This window comes from Vigna unguiculata, chromosome 4 (assembly GCF_037176805.1).
Source record: "Vigna unguiculata cultivar grain cowpea cultivar isolate G323 ecotype 2 chromosome 4, ASM3717680v1, whole genome shotgun sequence".
NCBI lineage: Eukaryota > Viridiplantae > Streptophyta > Magnoliopsida > Fabales > Fabaceae > Vigna > Vigna unguiculata.
In genome coordinates, this window is record NC_140795.1 from 4823660 (window position 1) to 4845562 (window position 21903).

The 21903-nt window shown below is 30.4% G+C and overlaps 3 protein-coding genes across 4 annotated transcripts; 2 read left to right on the plus strand and 1 right to left on the minus strand.

Annotated features, from left to right (window-relative positions):
* Window positions 1–1013: 1013 nt before the first annotated feature.
* On the plus strand, window positions 1014–3757 carry LOC114180973 (uncharacterized). Its single transcript, XM_028067275.2, has 5 exons — window positions 1014–1315; window positions 1399–1448; window positions 2190–2313; window positions 2445–2552; window positions 2984–3757. Exons 1-5 carry the CDS (start codon window positions 1132–1134, stop codon window positions 3631–3633), a joined length of 1116 nt encoding a protein of 371 aa, XP_027923076.1. The 5' UTR covers window positions 1014–1131; the 3' UTR covers window positions 3634–3757.
* Window positions 3758–4609: 852 nt separating this feature from the next.
* LOC114180312 (3-dehydroquinate synthase) lies at window positions 4610–9737 on the plus strand. Of its 2 annotated transcripts, XM_028066607.2 has the most exons (10): window positions 4610–5041; window positions 5343–5509; window positions 5768–5866; window positions 5982–6050; window positions 6121–6261; window positions 6350–6439; window positions 7784–7951; window positions 9135–9210; window positions 9288–9365; window positions 9480–9737. In XM_028066607.2, the coding sequence occupies exons 1-10, from the start codon at window positions 4651–4653 to the stop codon at window positions 9560–9562; spliced, it is 1362 nt and encodes a 453-aa protein (XP_027922408.1). In that variant the 5' UTR covers window positions 4610–4650; the 3' UTR covers window positions 9563–9737. The 2 variants fall into 2 exon arrangements, with proteins under 2 accessions (XP_027922408.1, XP_027922409.1); XM_028066608.2 differs by having other exon boundaries at window positions 4611–5041; window positions 9288–9606.
* Window positions 9738–14617: 4880 nt separating this feature from the next.
* Window positions 14618–21078, minus strand: LOC114182052 (putative serine/threonine-protein kinase PBL18). Its single transcript, XM_085672633.1, has 6 exons — window positions 20877–21078; window positions 20085–20419; window positions 19572–19707; window positions 16177–16316; window positions 15966–16089; window positions 14618–15144 (listed from the first exon to the last, which is right to left on the minus strand). Exons 1-6 carry the CDS (start codon window positions 21076–21078, stop codon window positions 14618–14620), a joined length of 1464 nt encoding a protein of 487 aa, XP_085528759.1.
* Between the last annotated feature and the right edge of the window lie 825 nt (window positions 21079–21903).

A 21903-nucleotide genomic window follows, 5' to 3' on the forward strand; every position in this document is an offset into this window, starting at 1 on the left:
TTGCAGCCAATCGATGAGAGCCGCCGGCGGCTATTGCATATGTAGGCTCCAAGCTTTTATTTTAAATCTGCTTCGATTTCATTTTCTTTCAAAAATATCACTGATCTAATATATATTTAGATAAAAAAATATTGATAATTTGTATTTATTAATTCTTTAATCAATAAATCACGCAAACAAGTTATTTAATTAGAATTCACATTTATTAATATTTTGTGTGTGACTTGGAATATTAAATCATCATTTAAACTAATTATAGGTACAACCAATTTAACAAAGAATTTGTATTTAATCTTACTGAATGTAAAAATTTGTCGGATTAACAACAGTATACTATTACAAAAAAAAAAAAAAATTAAAATATGTCTCTAATGTTTTGTGAGGTTTTCTTCAAGTGTTTTAAAAATACCTTTTCATTTTAGCTTGTAAACATATATTATCACACTCCCTTTATAATGTCGAACAGAAACATACGTGTCAATAAAAATAATTAATTTTAGTTAGTTTTGTTCATTTTTTAAAATAACATTATTAATGTACCAAATTTAATATTTCACAAAAAAAGTATAAAATATTTTATAGAAGGACCATACATTTTTTTCTTCTAAAATGTATATATTTTCGAATTATATATAATTTCACCCCTCCAATTAAAAAGTATTATATCAAAATAGAAGGTAATAGCTTTTGAAATCTTAAAGAAAAAAAAATGATACTTTAATAATTAAATTTTGACAATTTTTTTTTATAATATAAATTTTAAATAATATTTTTTAGATGACTTTCCATTTTTTTTAATACTTTAAAATCACATAAAAAAATCCACTTTAGACTATAAAAAGAATTATTAAAATATCATTATAAAAAAATAAATTAAATTCTAAAAGAATTAAGAATTATTTAGAATGATTGAGTTGGTACTATAGCACATGATGACAACTAAGAAGCATTTACAAGTCGACTTGACTCCATATATTAATTATCCCATTATTAGATCTACTTTGAATCTTCTTTTAAGTATCAGAAACCACTAAACTTTTAGCATTCACTTTTGCACTTTATCTGTTTTCTCTTCACACACCAGAAAACACCATTCTCAGAGTTTCCTTAAATGCTTGGTACCATAATACAATGACCAAGATCTTTGTGTTGTCGTGTGTTCTGTTCTTAGCTGCTTCTGGTTTTGTCCATGGCTCTCATGAGAAGAAGAAGAAGGATGATATCAAGTTATTTGAGCTGAAGAAAGGTGATTTTTCTATCAAGGTCACCAACTGGGGTGCAACACTTGTATCTGTCATTCTTCCTGATAAAAATGGTACACAGTTCAAACCTTTTCATCAATTTTTCCTTATTTTTATACATTTCAACACACTCATTATGTTTTCTTCATCCATGAAGGAGTGTTGGGTGATATTGTTCTTGGATATGATTCTCCCAAGGCATACACTGTAAGTCATAAGAATTTTAATATATATATATATATATATATATATATATATATATATATATATATATATATATATATATATAAACTCTTATATAGTTCATTTAAATTATTTATTTTTACATAACCTAATTTTAATTAATGTAAAGAAGCGAATTCACTTTTTATATTTTTCTTCTTCTAATAGTTTCTAGGAATGTTTGTTCAAAGTACCAAGATATTTTTCATTTTAATGAGAGGGTAGGAAGAATTTACTCTGTACTGTACACACTTAAATGAAAACACTAGAATTTGAATTTAACATATCATAAATGCGATGAACAGAAGATAATATAAAAGGAGGACAAAAAGTCAGAAATTAATGACTTTGAGATATATAAAATTTGAGTTTATTTTTATAAAAATGATAAATGTAGTTTTATGTGTCTGACATAGATAGATCCATATCAAGGGGAATGGTCCATACGTGTTTAGTCAACATCTTGATATATTTTATTGAATAAAAAGGATTTTTTTTTTCTTTTAGTGTGAAGCATTCAACACGAGATGAATATTATATACACATAAACTAGAATTCAAAAATTCAATGAAAATGACTTTTCAACGTTTGTATCTGTTTCATTTTCTTTATAAAAAATTGTGAGCTTATCTTCTTTTATAAAATAACTAAAGTAAAGAATATTGTGTGTAAAAATGAAAGAGCTAAGAACATTAACTGTGATTAAAATTGCAAAACATTTTGCAGAATGATTCATCATACTTTGGAGCAACGGTTGGCAGGGTTGGTAACAGAATTGGAGGAGCTCAGTTCACTCTGAATGGAGTCCATTACAAATTAGTTGCTAATGAAGGAAACAACACACTTCATTGTATGTTTTACCACACAACTTTTCCATAATTTATGGTCTATGCTGCTGCAATATCATTGAACACAATTTCAAGTCTTAATTTTCTCATACAGAAAGACTAACTCATGCTCTCTCACGCACCTTACTTGTAGCTGGACCCAAAGCATTCAGTGATGTTCTTTGGAATGTGGAAAAGTATATAAAAGAGGGAGATAGACCAAGAATCACCTTCAGCTACCACAGTTTTGATGGCGAAGGAGGTAAATGAGAATGCTATCAACTTTATTTCTTTCTTCGACTAGAAATAAAACTAATTTACAGAATGGTATATACAAATGACAGCAAACTTCACTTTATAAATCAATTTTATAAACTGAATTAAGTTTAAAGTTCATTTCTGAACATAATATTAAAGTCATCGACTAAAGTCATTGACTAGATATGAGACTAATTTGCAGTATATAAATAAGTGTAAACTTTACTTTACAAACTGATTTTGTAAGACTAAATTAGAGTTAAAATTCACTTCTTTGCTGAACCATGACACCTGCATTTATGTAACTAAAACAAACCTTTTCTTTCAATCTCATCTTTCTTTTGGCACAATTTGTAATATGAAGAAACAAGAACCAAGAGAGCATTTTAGCCTGTTGAAAGAGTGCATCTGCATAATTGAGTATTTGTGTTTCAGGATTTCCTGGGGACCTGCTAGTAACAGTGAGCTACATTCTTGGGAAAAACTCACTGAGTATAATCATGAAAGCAAAAGCACTGAACAAGCCTACACCGGTGAATCTGTTGAACCATGCATACTGGAACCTAGGAAACCACAACAGTGGCAATATTCTTAATGAAGTGGTTCAGATCTTTGGATCCCAAGTGACCCTTTTGGATGATCATCTCATTCCCACAGGCAAATTTGCCTCTGTGAAGGGTACCCCATATGACTTCCTTGAACCACACAGGGTTGGGGAAAGGATCAACCAATTGCCAAAGACCAATGGCTATGACATCAACTATGTGCTTGATGGTGCAAAAGGCAAAGAGATAATAAAGCTTGGTGCCATAGTGGTGGATAAGAAATCAGGGAGAGTGATGAAACTGTTCACAAATGCTCCTGGTTTGCAGTTCTACACTGCTAATTTTGTGGAGAATGATAAGGGAAAAGGTGGGTTTGTTTATCAGCCACGTTCAGCACTGTGTTTGGAGAGCCAAGCATTCCCTGATTCTGTGAATCACCCTAATTTTCCATCAACTATCGTCACCCCTCAGAAGCCTTACAAACATGTCTTGTTGCTTAAATTCTCCACCAAAATTCCACACGCCTTTTCACATTTCTAATTGGAATTCTGTGCTCTAAGCCACTTTTGTTGGTATCAGTGTAGCATCACTCTTGTTTTCTGCTCATGCAAACTTGGCTTTGCTTCATTAAACTGAATAATGACATGTTTCAATTTTCTGCATCTATTGTTGTTTAACCTTCAAAAAGTTAGTCTGTGTTGTACTAGTTACCATAGTTTTGTAACTTGTGAATGCCTTGTTGGTGAAAAAACAGAGTATATAATATAAAATAATGAGTCTCAGTAGACTATACATACTGCTGGTTGAAGTTAATTTGCACACAATTTCGAGTTGAAAATAGATTTGATGTATTTATCGAAACAAATTTAGGGATAATATGCAAATACTTGATCAGGAAATTAAAAATATTATTTTGAATTGGAAAATTGGAAATCATATTACAAAAATATATATATTCTTTTTATATTATATAGGGTTAACTATTTTTATAGATTTTAAATTTGGATGTAAAATTGAAACATATATTTTGGTTTTCTAAATTTAAACCTGTTATTTATAACTTATGAAACTGAGTAAAAAATTCAAAAGTCAACCTAAACGTAATTAAAATTAGATTAGAATGACTATTTTTATTATTTTTAAATTTGAGAACCGAATTTTATTAAAATTTTGGATGAATTTCAATTTTATGTTAAATCAGAATTTAAAGATTAAAAAGATATTAAATCCAATTTTTTTTAATTATTGTGTGATTTTAACTACATAATGATCTGAAGTGTTATATTTATAATGTTTTGAAATGCTCTCAATCTAAAAGACTTTTAAAAATCATTTTTTGATTTTTTTCGGATAATTTAAATTATTTTTCACAGCGTACAAGAAAAATGGATGCAGAGAGTAAAAGCCATTTTGATATCTCTGGCCTGTTCCAGTGAGGCCAATGTCACGTGACTTGGAACACTGGAAAGAAATCCCACGTGACTCAAACAAACAGATGAGGACCGAAACCAAAATAAAAAAAAGATTGAGGTGAGATAACAACAATAACATCATAGGATGACACTGCTCTCTCATATTTGCATCTCTTACTTCTCTTCAATTTCTCCTTCTTCATCTTTCTCAGTTTCACCAACCACTCTCCTCCAATGTTCTTGGTTGTCCACAGACTCTGGAAACATTCGAGCCACAAACCTTTGTTCCAACTTTAATTCTCTTCATTGTGGGAAGACCCTTTTGCGGCATAGGCATAATACTCCTTATTTCTCTATGCCTCCTTCTTCTTCTTCTACTCCTCCTTCTTTTACATCGTGGGATGAGACTGGTAAACGATCCAAGAAAGTGTGGATATGGACCACAAACAAGCAGGTAATGACTGCGGCAGTAGAGAGAGGATGGAATACTTTTGTTTTTCCATCACACCATCGACAACTTGCTCAAGAATGGTCTTGTAAGTTCTTCATTCGGAAGCAGATTCTATCACCCATTTGTGTTTTATTTTTTGCCAGAATTTAATTTGGATTGAGTGCAAATGTAAAAACATTTACAATCTCAATCAATTGGGAATCAATCACTATGAATGACTTTGAAAATGATAATTATAGAAGCTAGCAATCTTGCCATACATGAGACAATCAATGATTCAAGATGCAAAAAGAACATATAACAATTATTGGTGAACCGGTATATTATACTACTATACTACCATGTCTAATTTTATGAATTTGGAATTTTGGTCTTGATGGGTACAGCAATTGCAGTAATATGCCCACTTTTTGTTAATGAGGGAGAGGTTTTGGATGAACAGAATAAAAGGGTAGCCACAATTTTTGACGTTTCAAACCCAGAGGAACTAGAGGGACTTAGACCAGAGGATGAAGAAGCAGAGAGCATTGTAGTTAATTTACTAGATTGGCAGGTATTTTCGTTGTAGCTTGCTATAACAAGTATGATGGAATAGTTTGCACACTTGTTATCCATGAATCATTTTGTATATAGTTTTTATACCAATTTTAACTCTATGACTTCGAGGGCATCACCTAGAATCCATTTTTTTTCGTGGTTTGATCATGTCTGATGACTTCAATTCCTGCAACATAATCCACTGTTTTTTTAAAGTGTAATATAGTTTGTTTTCAATCATTTTCAGTAATTTTATTTGTTTACATTTTCTCAGGTAATACCTGCTGAAAATATAATAGCTGCATTTCAAAGAAGCCAAAAGACTGTGTTGGCCATCTCTAATAATACTTCTGAAGCTCAGGTGTTTCTTGAGGTATACACAAGAAGACAAATGAAGGAAACTTTACACCGTATATAGTAGTACAGTACTCTTTTTCTTTCAGCCTTAATTCTCTTCTTCTGACAGTTACATCCCTTGGATTTTACAGGCGCTTGAACATGGTTTAGATGGCATAGTTATGAAAATTGAAGATGTTGAACCTGTTCATGAGCTAAAGGTATTCTGTACCTAGATGAGACTTCTTCAGTAACTAGGCTTGACCTCTTATTTCAGCTGGAAACTTTCAGGCATATTTTGACAGAAGAATGGAAGAAAGCAATCTACTGAGCTTGACCAAAGCCACTGTGACACATATTCAAGTGGCTGGAATGGGGGATCGTGTTTGTGTAGATCTCTGCAGTCTCATGAGACCTGGTGAAGGACTTCTGGTATGTATCAGTTTTCTCTGCAACATTTATGTTATTTCTTGGCTAATCAGTGAAGCTTCCACTCTTATTGTCCAAATACTTGCAACAGATTGGATCTTTTGCCAGAGGTTTATTTCTTGTTCACTCAGAATGCTTGGAGTCAAATTACATAGCAAGTAGGCCTTTCCGGGTGAATGCAGTAAGTTGTGCACTACTAAAAGTCAACTGTAGTATATAATTTTTAAGTAAGAGTGTCTATCCCATGAGGAACAAATTCAATTAAAATAGATAATTATCTCAATCGGCGTATATACAAAGATATTCATTTGATACATCATTGATCGTTAAACTAAATTTACATAAAGGTACTATAGTGAAAGCAGAAAAGTTTAGAGAAAGTTTAATAAAAGAAGCTGGGATTGAATTTCATATATCTCACTTGTCTATAATCTGGATAAATATGAACATAGAGCATCCGAAAATACCAATATTGATGCAACACTCAACAATCATTTATACTGATTCCTCACGTATAAAATTCATAAGATTAGTCTCCTGAATATTGATTTCTCACATGTTCAACAAACTATCCAGCATTATGTTCAAGTGTTATAAGCAATTGATATATTGAAATCTATTTCTAGTATCACAACACATCAAGTATCATTGTTCAAATTATATTTTCAGAAATACTTCCCAGTCAGATCTAACAATCACAATCAAGAAAAGAATCTATTGATCAGATAGAATCAAGCATTAAGAATAGAACCATAACACCAATATTGAGTAGAAACAGAAATGCTATATAAATATCACCAGATTACATCCAAGTTTGAATTGATTACATTCAATCCTAAGAGACAAGATTAGCCACTCATGGTAGCCATTGAAAGATGCTTCCTCTGTCCTGTTTGTGATTCTCCAGCGCTTTTCAGATCGTAGATGCAAAAGTTCCAGCCTCCTTTCACTTTCTGACTCATGAAATATGTATATCGCACGAGTTTTCGCTTAGGCAAGGTCTTTCTCGCTTAGGCGAGAATGACGGCAAGAGTTCTCGCTTGGGTGAGATTGTTTTGGCTTGAGCGAACTGTGGTAGAGCTTCTTCCTTTTCTCTTTGTATCTTGATTTCTCCTTACTCTTCTTAGGGTCTTTTCTCCTTCTTTAATTTACCTGAAAAATACATAAAATAGGGATCAAATGATTTCCGTAGAAACTTGGAAACATGTGATTGAAGCTCATTTTGCTTAGATCATGGAAAATCAATATCATATAAACACAAATTAAAAACAAAAGTGCCAGAATTCCATATGAAATTTAACTGATTTTTGGCACTTATCATGCACACAAGACTGAAATTAATATATTCATTGCTTGTCCCATTTTGCTAGGTTAATTCAGCCTATTTACATTCCTGAAGCTGAAAGTTTGACTTTTGCTTAATTTGTTTTTATTACTTTTTGCATTCACAATGTTTTGGAGTTTTCAGTTAAAATGTTAGTCATGCTCTTTACAGAAGTTGCATGAACCCTTTCTAACATAACAGGGACCAGTGCATGCCTATGTTGCTGTTCCAGGAAGCAGAACATCCTACCTGTCAGAATTGAAGTCAGGAAAAGAAGTGATTGTTGTTGATCAGCAGGGTCACCAACGAATTGCTATTGTTGGGCGTGTAAAGATAGAAAGTAGACCACTGATCCTAGTGGAGGCAAAGGTTTGTGAAGAATGCATTATTGAAAAAGAAAAATATTGAAAAGTGTTTCTTTTATATATTTTAGCCTGATTTCTTTAATGAGTGTGCTATAGTGCATTTGCTGTGGAATATGTCAAATTAATCTAAAACAATATATTCTTAAAGATGTAGCAGTTGATAATACACTGTGATTATAACTTCTCCTTAGGGGTTTATGGAAACTCCTAAAAACTAGATACTGTGGGTTAGTTTTTTTGAACAACATTTCTCATGGAATCTGATTCTGAGACAAAATTGATTCTCAAACAACAAATTCAAAGTGGGTCTTTTTTCTGATCCAACTTTATTTTTTCTTTTGCTCTCTCTTCCTCTTCATTTTCCCCTTGTCCTCCTCAACTGGATCCAAGGGTGTTATCGGATAAGATAAAATTGCAAAAAACCACTCATTTATCAGTCAGTTAACATGTTAGTGCTTTTAATTTAAAACCAGATAGATATAAAGTGGTTTAAAACAAATTCTAATGGAAGTTTGGGTTAAACGTAGTTTTTATAGGGTTTAGGGTTGTTGAGAATAAAGAAGATAGGGATTGAGATTAATCTCCCTTGTGTATAAACCACACATAGGGTAATCTATTTATAATAGAGAGAGGTACAAGTAAAAAGAGTAACTGAAAATAAAAAGATTAAATAGAAGATATTGTTTGATATTGTGGTTATCAATATCTAACAATATCTTAATAATATCAAACTATATCTAACAAGGGTTTATAATAACCTGAATTTATATGGTTATCTTATTTTAAGTAGTTCTAAATTAGCTTTTAGAGTTCTCAAATATCCCCTTATTTAGCACTTGCAATGAAACCAAGTGCCATAAAGTAGTATTCATAATGTCATCATCATTAGGGAAACCAGAAATCATTTTTTCTATTTTACCCTTAATCATATTTCAAAACCACAACGTCATCATTCTGGTAAAAGTCAAAAGTTGTTTTACAAGGTTTCAGAAACTTAAAATAATCATAGTTTATGCTATAATAAATGCAATACACAGTAACTGGTTGAATAGAATATCTACATCTTCTACTTAGTTGTTGAATGAGTATTATCCTTGTCGATGTCTTCACTTTGCAGCAATATTGTACAGTAAAGGATGATGCCTATCCAAAATTCTGATCTGGTAATAATAATTGCCTCATTTCAGATAGAATCAGATAATCAAACTATCAGCATCCTTTTACAAAATGCAGAAACAGTTGCATTGGTTTGTCCCCCACAAGGTAATTCAATCATTTTTTTCTTCTATTTTCTGTTAGTTTGGTGATTTTCTTAAAGTGTTGTGTATTTGTGTATTCAGGAAATACAATGTCAAAAACAACCATTCCAGTGACCTCACTCAAAGTTGGAGATGAAATTGTGTTGAGAGTACAAGGAGGTGCTCGGCATACAGGAATAGAAATTCAAGAATTTATAGTTGAGAAATGAAGTAGTAATAATGTATTCAAGTTGTAATACTCATTCAAATTGTGGACTTTTGTTCTCCCTGCAGAGACATGGAAAGGGCCAGAGACATGCAATCAAAGGGTTAACATGATTGCAGAACAGCAATCACTCACAGAATTGCTGATGTAATCACCAAGTGTTTGTTAATTTCAGCATCATTATTGAGCTCTAAATGCATCTTGGATGGAAATAGCTCTCCATTTGCTTCTTTCAAATGTTTTTACATTGGGTTCATCTAAATCATAGATGTTGCAGACATTTTCTTCAAAATTTAAAAATTGAGGTGTCATCTCTGATTTTGGCATATCAAGGAGCTTGATTGTTATTGATGGGATTGTGAAAATGTTCCAATCATAGCTTTTACCTTCTTAGGATTAACACTTTATTCCTCAACCCATACAAAAATTTGAAGCCCTGTTTGACAAATATCCCGAGTTGTTCATTACACCACATGACATTATTAGAATTTTCCATATTTGATAGAGATTTTTGTTTTCAGATTTCTTACAAAATTTGTAGAAAGTGTTTCTTAAAATTTTTCTAGATAATATTTTCATGCATAATTAATTACTATTTAAATATCAATTTTAACTATCTGGTGAACACCGTGAGATCGAGTGAAATAAAAGCCTGAGATTAAGTGAGCATTTTTTACAAATAATATTTTCAGAATAATTTTATACTAAAAATATCTACAGTACTACTTGCGGAATAAAGACATTTTACGAAAAAAAAAAATCTATAGGTATTTCTTACGATAAAATTTTCACAAGAAAAATCATGTATATTTTTTATAAAAAAATTGATAGAAAAATTTGCAGGTAATGAATAGTTTTTTAATATTTAGTGTAGCAAAATCTGCAAGTATTAATTTCCAGCAAATAATTTCGTACAAAAACTTTCGTGGGTATTTTCTGTAAAAAAAAATCTCAGCAAAATGCATGGATATTTTTTACAGAAAACATTTTACAATAAAAATTGCAAGTATCTTTTATAAATAATTTATTACTGCAGGAAAATTTGTAGGTAATATATATTGTTCAATGTGGTAAATGTTTGGCCTAATCGATATCCTTACCCTTTAGAAGTTCAAGATAATGAATGACAACATTATTCAAACGTTTTTGCTTCACTTGTATTAGTGTTAAAAAACGATGGGACATGGTGATTATGCACTCATAATGAAAATGTTGTTCCAACCTAATTTGAGAAAGATTGTTATTCTATGCTTTGATACATCTTCATAGTGCTCGACTTTGGAAAAAATATATTTCCTCTTTGGTTTCGTGGTGTTGTGCGAGAGCTAGGTGGCAGCCAATGCAAGCTCCTCTTTTGTAATTCCCATATTTGACCTTTTTTTTACACTTTCATTTCCTCTCTTTGATCAAGTGTTTCTTTAGGGATGACAAAAATATTCATACCACAGGTATGTTGGGTTATATTTTTTTCATATATATGGTTTTATAGTTATAGAGAGATTGTGGTTCAATATAGTTATATGATATAAGTTTTATACATATAAGACATTTGACACCAGTTTTACACCAAAACCTTAAGGCAATGATGTTATGAGTTTTTATTCTTATATAGTGTTTAACTTTGTCTATTCTATCCAATGTGAGATTTTTGACTCACAGTTGGACTATTCCCAACAAGGTATCCAAGTATTCGTGGATAAAATCCATGATGGATATTTAACATCCGCGGATAGCAAGTATTTTAATACATGTCTATATACGGGTCTGGTACGAGTATCATACTATCCATACCCGCGAGTATTCGTTACTTGCAAAAAATTAAAATTAAAATTTAATTTATGTTCATTAAACTAAATTTAATTAAAATTAAAATTATATTTTATTAGATTAAATTTAATAAAATTATAATTTAATTTTTATTTTTATTTTTATTTTTTTGTAATTTTATTTAAAAAAATTATAACATTTTTTTTAAATATTTGTAGGTATCCACAGATTTTAAAATATGCATGGGTATTTTTTAAGCAAGTACTTGACGAGTATTCTTTAGGCAGGTTGTTAGTGAATTTTTTTATTGTGGGTCGAGTTACGGGTAGGCACGATCCGTGCCCGACCTAACCCGTTTCCATTCCTATTCCCATTCAATTGTTAGACAAAAAAGTAATGGAAACTAAGGTATAATTGAACTAGAGTAATCAATATCCAATTACTTACAAAATAAAAAATCAAAAGACAAACTAGTTAACAACTAAAGAAAAATTAATTTTGTTAAAGTAAAATAACTAATAACAACGGTGAAAATTAACATATCACTCTTGTATACATACTAAAGGTATAATTAAACGAGAGTAATCACTATCCAACTACTTACAAAATAAAAAATAAAAAGAGAGACTAAGTTAAAAATTAAAGAAAATTAATTTTGTTAAAGTAAAATAACTAATAACAATGGTCAAAATTAACATATCACTCTAGTATACACACTGCGTAATAACATGTAATGTTACCCACTCCTCACATCACTCCATTTCACTCTCTTAAAAACTAAAGATATGATAATAATCTTATCCCATTGTAATATAATATTTGTCACACTAATATAAACTAATAATGTTATATTGTTACTCCCTACAAAAGACTGTGTAAATTTTGACGATTATTTTGGTATATTATGGCAATTTGAACCGCCATAACTTACGCATATGATAATTTTTAAAATTGTCATAGATCTTATTATCACAAAGTATAATATGACAATTTTCATAAATCGCCGCAACAACCCTAATTTAAAATAGTGTAAAAATGACATTTTTTATTTGAAAACATTTTTAATGTAAACATCGATATTTTGAAATGCCATTATTCGAGTTATATTACGATATTTTCAACTGCCATAATTTATTTATGGAAATTAAAAAAGTCATACTTTACATTCAAAATGTGGTAGTTTTCAAACTACCATATTATATTGTATAAAACTGTCATAAGTGCCAAAATTATATGAATTTTAAGATAATGTTAGCACTAATATTGTTTTTATTTTACTTACATTTTGCTGAATTCAGCCGTATTTAGTTAGTTTTGTAATTTTAAGCATCAAAACAAAGTTAAGGTGGAAAAACAGAGAAACTGGATTAAAATATCCAATTATGGGCAAATTGTGACTGATGTAGTTGAGCGGCAGAATTAAAGCTCAAGCCATAAAGTAAACCCATTGCAAAAGGAATCTCAAGAATTAAACATGAGATAACTTCAAGCTACTGAGATAACTTCTTTAGACAAGAGTCTTCATGGCTTAGCCTCAGGTTTAGAAGGAAACTCTCATGAGGAGGGAAGTTACATTCCAGATCTTGAGGCTTGGGCCATAAAAGGAAATCCTCATGAGGAGAAAATCTCAAGCACCCACCTTTAGAAGGATCGAGACTTTTACATCTCGAGCCCCAAAATTGCGGCTTAAGTCCTTGGAAAGATTTGGAATAAAACCTTTGCTGCTTAAGCGCCAAAGCTGGAGCCAAGCACTGCCTTGGATAATTTGTAAATGTATATCTCATGTCCTTATTTTAGGTGTGGAGTGGAGACATATTTAGTAGTGAAGACTTAAATATATAGTAGTAAAGTAGGAACACAATTTTGGAGGCTTGAGATAGACATTTTCATTGTAAATCTTATGTCTAGATGTTGCGGGGATTGCATTGCAATATTCTATGAGTAGCTGAACTCTCTTGTAAGGTTGGATGTAATCAATTCTAATTCTCTGTACTTCTACTTCTTGAATATTTATCTATATTTTCATTCAATATATTTGTGAGTTAGTTTGTGTTTGTTGTGGATGAACTAACCACTCGTCTTATTTCACTAACTTAGAGTTGAGTGAGAACTGGTTCCAAGTTGTGGTCCAGCTAATTCTCCTTCAAGTTTTAGATGCTATGAATAAATATAAGGCTCTAGTTGGTTATAAAGTCTTGATCCTTATTGAGGTGATTCATTAAAGCAGTCATCGAGAAATCATACTGAAGTTTGATGATCTTAGGCTCTAGGTGCCAGGAATGGACCTAAAGTTACATTTAAAGAACACTCATAGGATAATGAATGATTTGCGTAAGTATATAAACAAGATCAACAATGGTGCCATGGAAGAGGATGAGATGAAACTACTCATAGCCTCTACTCCACTCAATCTATATAATATATACTACCATCAATATGTTCCAAATACAAAAAAAAAACTACTAATATGCTTGCTAAATCTCTGTGGATAAGATAACCCTCATTTAGCTGTACTACAAATGACTTGGTGCACTTGCCAATAGGTCACACAACTGAACAACTCTTTTAAAACTTCATACTATGTGATGTTGGGGATTTTGGGGCTCAAGCCCTCTGTATATAAAATCTCAACCCAAGTTTGCCTTTATCAAGCGACAATTTTAAACAATCACCATATTAAAACCGCTACAATATAGACAATTTTTTGTAATGTCATAACATGTCACCATAGTGTATTTCTATTTCAAAAGGGACACCAAGTTAGGTTTCACATATTATGGTGCATTCTCTCATTCTATTTCTATATATTAATCACACATAAACTTAAATTATAATAGTTACTAGAATATAAAAATAGTTTCTTATTATTCAAAAATATTTTTAAAGAAAAATATTTACATCATAACATTAATTTTGTAAAACTTATATATAATGATAATTTGGAGAAAAGAAGAAATTTTATGGAGATGGTAATACATATAAGTTTCAAAAGAGTGATATGAAATCTACTAGACATTTGTTGTTGTGATGCAAGTCATTTGTGAAAAAATTTCATGAAAGTCAAAATCAATTAAATTGATTATGGTTTGAATTTTTTTTTTTCAAAATAAAAGGTTAAAAAAAATAGACTACTAATGTTTCATCATCCTTAGTTTTGTTTTCCTAAAGTGTTAAGGAGACAAATACTTTGTGCTTAGGATCGAGTTTTTGAAAACAAAATTTAATGACAAATACGGTAAAGATTGTAACACTCATTATGCATAAATAAAGGGTGAGATCATATGTATATAACAATTTAGTAATACTTGTTTACTTTGTTCTTTGAATTGCTATCTAAATTTAGATTTGTTTGTTACAATATGGAACTAGAAAACAATATAATTAATTCCTCTAAATTTCACAAGATAAAAATAATAGTTATGTACACAAGCAACTAACACTAGGTTGAATAAATTTTCAAACTAGGATTTGACGAAGATCTAACTCTTGGATTTGATGGAGATGGAGGTAGAGGTAGAGGATAATCTTGACACTCTGGCATGGCTTGGAAGCACCTTGGAAAATTCGATGATGAACATATTCCAACGCCATACTTGTTTGGACTAACATGGTTTGATGGACCTTTATACATTCTCCTATGGGAGGTTGAGGATCCAAGCATGTCATCATGCAAAGACTTTAACTCATGAAGTACTTGTCTCATATGGGGTCTTGTGTTTGGGTCAAGGCGAAGACAATGAATAGCTAACCTCATTGTCCTATGAGCAAATTTTGTTGGATATTTACCTTCAAGTCTAGGATCCATCAAATAATGGAAGTTTGCTTTGTTCCTAAGACGAGGCCCTAACCATTCTATCAAGTTTTGCTCCTCTGTAGGCATTGTTTGATCTATAACTCTTCTTCCTGTCAATAGTTCAAGTAGAACTAGTCCAAAGCTATAAACATTACTCTTGGAAGTAAGGAGTCCTGTGTCAGTAACACTATTAATGTTAACAACAAATGGAGTAGAAACTTGCACTATATGCAACATTGAAGCTTAAAGCATGCATACACTATTACCATGTGCAATGCATTGTGTGTATGTTTTTAGTGAAACAATAAGATCAAAAGACATAGATAAAAAGATGAGAAATTCATTGTATCCTAATAAAATTGGAGGTTTTGGTATAGTTAATCTTTGAACAAATTGTTGTGAGAGTTTTCATTAAAGAAGTCAAGTCATTTATATATTTGTCCATTTAGCAAGAAATTTGAGAAGTTATATAATTATTAAACCAAAAAGTAGTTTTAAGCACCAAACACTCTAGATTTACAATAGAGTCATGACAACTATGCAATTTTATACTTTTTGTAGATAGGTTCTTATCTTCTTCTTTTTTTTTAAGAAAAATAATTGTTGTACTTTTTATCTTAGACAAAATATCACAAGTTCATATATCTTATTACATTGATTTGATAAGTTTATTATGAAGAAAAACTAAATAGGGTCTTGAAGAGGTATTTTCTCAATGCCTGTGATTGTCTACTACACAGGAAATATCTAGTTGAATCAATCAAAGAGACTTAGTGATAACATCTGTGTAGATAGAAAATAAGAAAGGAATATAAAATTAGCAACAATAGTTTTTTTTTCAATGATCATTATCCTTTCAAATAATGCCTTATTTTAAGAAATATTTAATCTAAACTTTCTATTTGCCTTTCTTATTTTATAAATATGTAACCTTAACACCCTTCTTTGGATGTCCTTGACAGCCTCCAAAATTGAGATGTTTAAGTATACGAACCTGTCATTATATACTCTGGGGCTTCGTAGCCTTTTGATCTGACCCTTTTAGTTGTTGTATGGATTTCATGTCCCATTGAAGCATCTTTCGCAAGACTAAAGTCCCAAAGTTTTGTGTTGTAATCCTGATCCAATAAGATGATATTAAGATGTAGGTAATGGTGTAAATATGTTGAAAATTAGAATAGTAAGCCATGGAACAGTCAAGTTACCTTATCCAATAGGATATTAGAGGTCTTAAAATCTCGAAATATTAATGGTCTTGAAGTTTCCTCATGCAAAAATGACATGCCATTAGCAGCGCCAATTGCAATTTTCATCCTCATAGGCCATGTAAGGTGTACAGCTCTTGCTGATAGATGCCAATAATAACTTATGAGTCTATAATATATATCTTAACACATACAATAATCAATAACCTAAATGTTAAGCAAAATAAGTTCAAATTTTATAAAAAGCAAATATATTAAAAGTGCAAGTTATATTAAGATAAATGTGATCTAAAATAAAATTGTGAATGTTTTATTCATTGAACGAGGATAGTAAAATAAGGTAATACTATAGAGATAAAATAACTATTGGATCTACACTATCTTATATTCTGTAAATTTTTTATTAGAGTGGTAAGGATTTGGTGGGTAACTTTTTATAGTAGGGGAGATCCTCTTATGTTCTTTTTTCTTGTGAAATGACTTAGTAGAAACTCAATAAAAGTGGTTCACAATGGTAGGATTGATGCTATGATGTTATTCAAAGTTATTCCTATTCATACAAATGTTTTGTATGTGTGGATGATGTTATGGTTTCCTCTAAAGGTAGTAAAAATTCTTTGAAAAGTATTAGTGAATTGTATTAGAACTCACACATCGACTAGAGATAAGACTAATATAACATATATATATATATATAAGTCTACTTCTTAACACAATATTAAAGTTATGAGTTATACATATCCTTGCAATGTTTATTATTTGTTGGATTTATTGTTCCACCCGTTATTGGGCTGCTACTAAACCACTCAATAATGTTTATTCTCATGCTCAATATGTATATGCCTTGACATAAGGGGGATGTGCTGGAAGTCTTACATCGACTAAATAAGGCCAATTTACAATATATAAGTGAGTTCAAACCCCACCTTACAAGTCAGTTTTGTAAGGTTGAATTAAGCTTAAATTCCACTACTTAACAAATTGGTAGAGTTTTATATCGGGTGCATCAAGTCAATGGAACAATAGATAAAAGATTTATTGGCTTCTAAGATTTCTACCTTTTGATAAACCACATATCTTCTTTCAATTATATGAAATGTTCTTTTCTATTTTCTTACTTGAGAGTTCATATTTATAGAGGTATTCCTAAAGAGAAATATTTGAAGTGACTTCTATATCAACTTGAATACTCTTTCATCTCCCAACCAGTCTTGTATCACCTTGTTCAAGTATTATTTAAAAAATTTACTTTTGACTCAACTTAATATTCTTTCACAAGTTTCTTTTCGACTTAAGCAAGTATTCTTCAAATAATAGTCACTCTTGGTTAATAACCAACTACTTTTGCTTGCTAGTTATGATAAGCAATTTGTATGAGGAGTGATCAGGCATCACTAAGTTGCTCGCTAGAGAGGGTAATCATCTATTAACGTATACAAGATTTAATAACCCTCTCTTAGAGCTTGTTAACTGAATGTTCCTCTATGAATCTTTAGTTGGCTAAAAAATTTCAATAGTGTTTTGATACTATATATGCAACGTTTTTTTTCTCCCTATTCTTCATTATGAAATATTTTATATAGATTTTGAAGAAAGTAGCCATTGTAAAATCGTTTATGATCTTTGAGTAAATTCTTTTTTTAATGTCTCTTCTTTTGTCTGATGAGCTCGATATTGAAGGATGCATTAAATGCATTCCATGTAGCAATAAATGCTCTTATCTTCTTTATATAATATTTCAATAATTGGATATGCTTGTCTCTTCTTTGGATAACATATTCTTTGCCTTGAATTTGACTGAAGCGCAATGTTGCATGAGTAGATAGTTCTTTGAGAGTTGTTGAAGAAAAATAAGCTTTTAGGTTTTGAAATGTGAAACTATACAAATACATCTCAAGGAATTTTTTTAGCAATTTTGATTGTTCATCAAATTGCATATAGTAGGTCAATATTTGTGAAAGAGCAAATTCTCTTTCAAGGTAAATGAGAAGTTATACGAGGGTGGAACATGCTTTTATAAGTTCTTGCAATTGAACATCAACCTATATTAAACCTCAAGCATTTTAAATTGAACAAATTATTTATTCAACTTAACATGTTTAAGGTTATAACCTTCTACTTTGGTAGCCTCATTCCAACTTTAGCAAAATTTTAAGAGGTTCGACTATTGTAACATAATACTTGATGAAGGGTCTATAATACCCTTTAAGTCCAAGAAAATCACACACTTGTTTAATATTTGTATGTGTTGGTCATTTCATCACTTCTTGCACCTTGGAGTCTTCCATTATCCACCTAAACACGAGACTTTGTCACATGTTGTTGAAGAGTTTGTAAAACTAACTCGAGGTGTTGTAGTTGAGAACCCTAGGCTATAAACTAAAATTTCGTTAAAGAAAACCTAGAATTTCCACTAAAACACGATGTTCATAAGGTATTAGAATGTGATTAGAGTGTTAGTGAGCTAGAGAACATTGTCAACTCCTCTAATACCCATAAAATGTTGTCTTAAACTATTTTTTGACCACACAAGAATTTGATGAGAAATGTAATTTAGAAACTAGTTGGCTCCAAAAAATTCATAAAGTAGTTTGTCTACTATTTTTATAGGAAAATAATCTTTGATAATAATAGTTTTCAAGACTCTCTAGTTAGTGCAAAATCACCACTACTTGTCCTTCTTCTTGATTAACACAAGAAAATGGACTATGACTTCTTCTTGAAAAGGGTCCTCACCACTAGATAAAAGGTTCTGGTTGATAAGATAATTGATAGTACTAACCAACTTTTCATTTTCTCTTTGTAACTATTTAGGTCTCACTTTACTAACACCTTAACTAGCTTATGTCCTTCTAGTATAATGAAATAACATGATTGCACGTCCATGGCGGAGAAAGCACTATGCTCACTCAACAATAAGGGTGAAAGGCATGAGAAATAAAATGCAAAATCTACAAAACTAATAAGATGCAATAAGATATAAAATATGATCTCTTGATTATAGGGTCTATGTAAAAGGAATTGGTAACATGCACCATGTATATAAATAATACTCTTATTGTAGGAAAAAAAAAAAAGCTTGGAATTCACTCAATTGGTAATTTATGAACCTATTTCTTAACTTGGCTTTTTCCCACACCACTAAATAAGTTTCATTACACCATGACATTGTAACTTTTGTGACATTAAAACAGTCACACTAAATAAGGGTTAGTTTATTTTAGGAGGATTCATTTTGGTTTTATTTTTTTTGTTGTTGTTTTTTATTTGTAAAATTATGATTGAATAATGAAAAAAAAAACTAAAATAGAAAATAAAATAATTATTTTAAAAGCATACAGATACTATTAAAAAACTAACATGAATAATGGATAAATAAATAAATTAAAACATACTCTTGAAAAGATGCTTCTCTAAACTTCCTTCACATACATGCTCGTACACAAGCAGCCTTTTGTCATCCTCAAGACAAAATCCTAAGAGTCTAACCAGATTTAAATGTTGGAGTTTACTAAGATAAATAATTTCTTCCTGCATATACATGAAATAGAGACAAAAAAAAAATCAAAATTTTTAATTAACAACATAAATAGTAATAAGTAATGTGAATTACAGCATTTTATATGTATAAAAAAAATAAGCAAAATTACACACTAACACATTTTCTAATTATCTTAAGATTATGCACCTATTTCTGAGTATCCAACATTACATTAACCCCTTTTAGAGGATTCACATTATTATGCACCTTTTTGGAGTTGTGAGTGTAATATGTTTAAAACAACTATAAAAAGACTTATAATATAAGAAATATCGAAGCCATGTAATTTTCTTAATAAAAAAAATGGTCAAAATAAAATAAATAGCAAAGAAAATAAAGAAATTTAGTTAGGGTTAGCATCACATACAAGCCATTCTTTTTGATCTTGAGATTCATTTAAGTTGAGTGCCTTGACTGCAATGGGAATCCCTTTTCCAGGCCTTGCTGCATAGTTCCCATATTGATTAATCCAACCCTTCAACAAAATCCCAAACCCTTCCTCGTCATGAAAATTCTCAACCTTAAAAGTTCGTGTTGCCAACATAAGATCTTGAAAACTGAACCTTCGAAGAAGCAAAGAAGCTTCAAACAGTTCTTGATCCGGAACACACAATCTTGCATGCCTGAGTACCCTTCTGTTTGATGATGAGGATCTTGGGACAATCAGTTGTTGTCTCTCAACATCATTTGTAACATGTTTTCCTGTTGATTTAATAAGCGACATAACATTTAGATGAATTAAACACAACTAAATCTAAATTTGTACATGTAAAAGAAGATCTTGAATTTCCCATTTTGCATGCATACTACACATAAAAGATGCACATTCAATTTTACTTCACAAGTAATTATGTTAACAAATATGTTCACAAAATCAATGTAGATTTTGTTTAAGAAAGAAATTGAATTTTAAGTTGGCTTTTCAAAATTACTTTTTTGTATTTATAGTGTAAGAGGAAAGATTTGTGGACATCTAATACAAATTAAAAACCAAAGATAATATAGGTAAACATGATTTTTTGAGAATGTGGAATCAAATTAAGTCTTTTAATAGTGACTATTCCAATGTATAAATCAAACAAGTCAACACAAGAATTTTAGTCAAACAAAATTGTAAGAAATATTGGTGAAAAAAAAAAAGGTAGAATTAATATATTACCATGATCAGCTTGGTTGATTTTGTTTATGGAGGAACCTTCCCCTTTGGAACTCCAAAACATGCAACCTAGGAAAATTCTCAATTTCTTCCAAAATCTTGAACCTTTTCCATTACTACTTTGAACAACATCTTTGTTTTTTCTCCCTCCTTTGGATTTTCCCCCAATTGTAGATCCAACCCTAGTACCAGAAATGCTCCCCATTTTCCCTAAAACATTCAACAAATATGAATTTCAGCAAAAAAAAGAAAAAAAATCTTAATGATGAAAACAAAGAAGAGACATGCCAGGTAATTAACAACACACTTTGCAGTAATATTGTGTGAAACTGATCTTAGTATTATTCTTCAGTGCTTAATAAGGTATGTGCATCAGAGGTAGAATGGTTAATAGAGTAACATTGTGAGCTTATTAAAAATCATCTGTGTTTGAATGTTTTATGTGGGTCTATGCTTTTTATTAATAAATAATAATAAATGTTAGGGTGGTGAAATATATTTTTGAGAGATTCCAAAAAAAAAACATCATGGAAGTTAACAAACACTAATGATAAAATTAGATTTAATATCATATATATTTTAAAAAAAATAGACAGATTAATCTCATTCGTGATTGTATAACTATGGAAAACTTGTTTTTTTTTTTTATTACAAAAGATATTAAAGGTAATGTTTTTGTGTTTAGTGTTTAACTAGACCTGATAAACAAGTTAAAAACTAACCTCATTGAATATGAGAAATGAGTATGTGCAAAGAAAAATAGTCAATAGTAATCAATGAATATTTGAGAAAGAGAACACGTTAACATGCATAAGCATTAAGATGAATAAGTTTTTGATTTTGAACTCGTAATGTATTAATTAAGGATTGATTTATAAAAGTAATTTAAGCAATTATATAATAAACTATCAATAGATTAATTTAAATATTAAATATTTTTTTGGGTGAATTAATTAAAAAAACATACGACAAAAATGACTAGTAGACAAAACGATTTATTAAAAGTATTATATGTTTCAATTGTAAGGTG

Excerpts from the sequence above, each read along its gene's own strand:
- LOC114180973 (XM_028067275.2), top strand. The coding sequence starts at position 1,132 with ATGACCAAGATCTTTGTGTTGTCGTGTGTTCTGTTCTTAGCTGCTTCT. Across the intron at positions 1,316-1,398 it reads CATTCTTCCTGATAAAAATG|GAGTGTTGGGTGATATTGTT; the intron begins GTACACAGTTCA and ends TCATCCATGAAG. Across the intron at positions 1,449-2,189 it reads ATTCTCCCAAGGCATACACT|AATGATTCATCATACTTTGG; the intron begins GTAAGTCATAAG and ends AACATTTTGCAG.
- LOC114180312 (XM_028066607.2), top strand. The coding sequence starts at position 4,651 with ATGACACTGCTCTCTCATATTTGCATCTCTTACTTCTCTTCAATTTCT. Across the intron at positions 6,440-7,783 it reads GGCCTTTCCGGGTGAATGCA|GGACCAGTGCATGCCTATGT; the intron begins GTAAGTTGTGCA and ends CTAACATAACAG. Across the intron at positions 9,366-9,479 it reads TGTGTTGAGAGTACAAGGAG|AGACATGGAAAGGGCCAGAG; the intron begins GTGCTCGGCATA and ends TTCTCCCTGCAG.
- LOC114182052 (XM_085672633.1), bottom strand. The coding sequence starts at position 21,078 with ATGGGGAGCATTTCTGGTACTAGGGTTGGATCTACAATTGGGGGAAAA. Across the intron at positions 19,708-20,084 it reads AAGATCAAAAAGAATGGCTT|GAAGAAATTATTTATCTTAG; the intron begins GTATGTGATGCT and ends ATGTATATGCAG. Across the intron at positions 16,317-19,571 it reads AGAGAAGCATCTTTTCAAGA|CAAGAGCTGTACACCTTACA; the intron begins GTATGTTTTAAT and ends GGCATCTATCAG.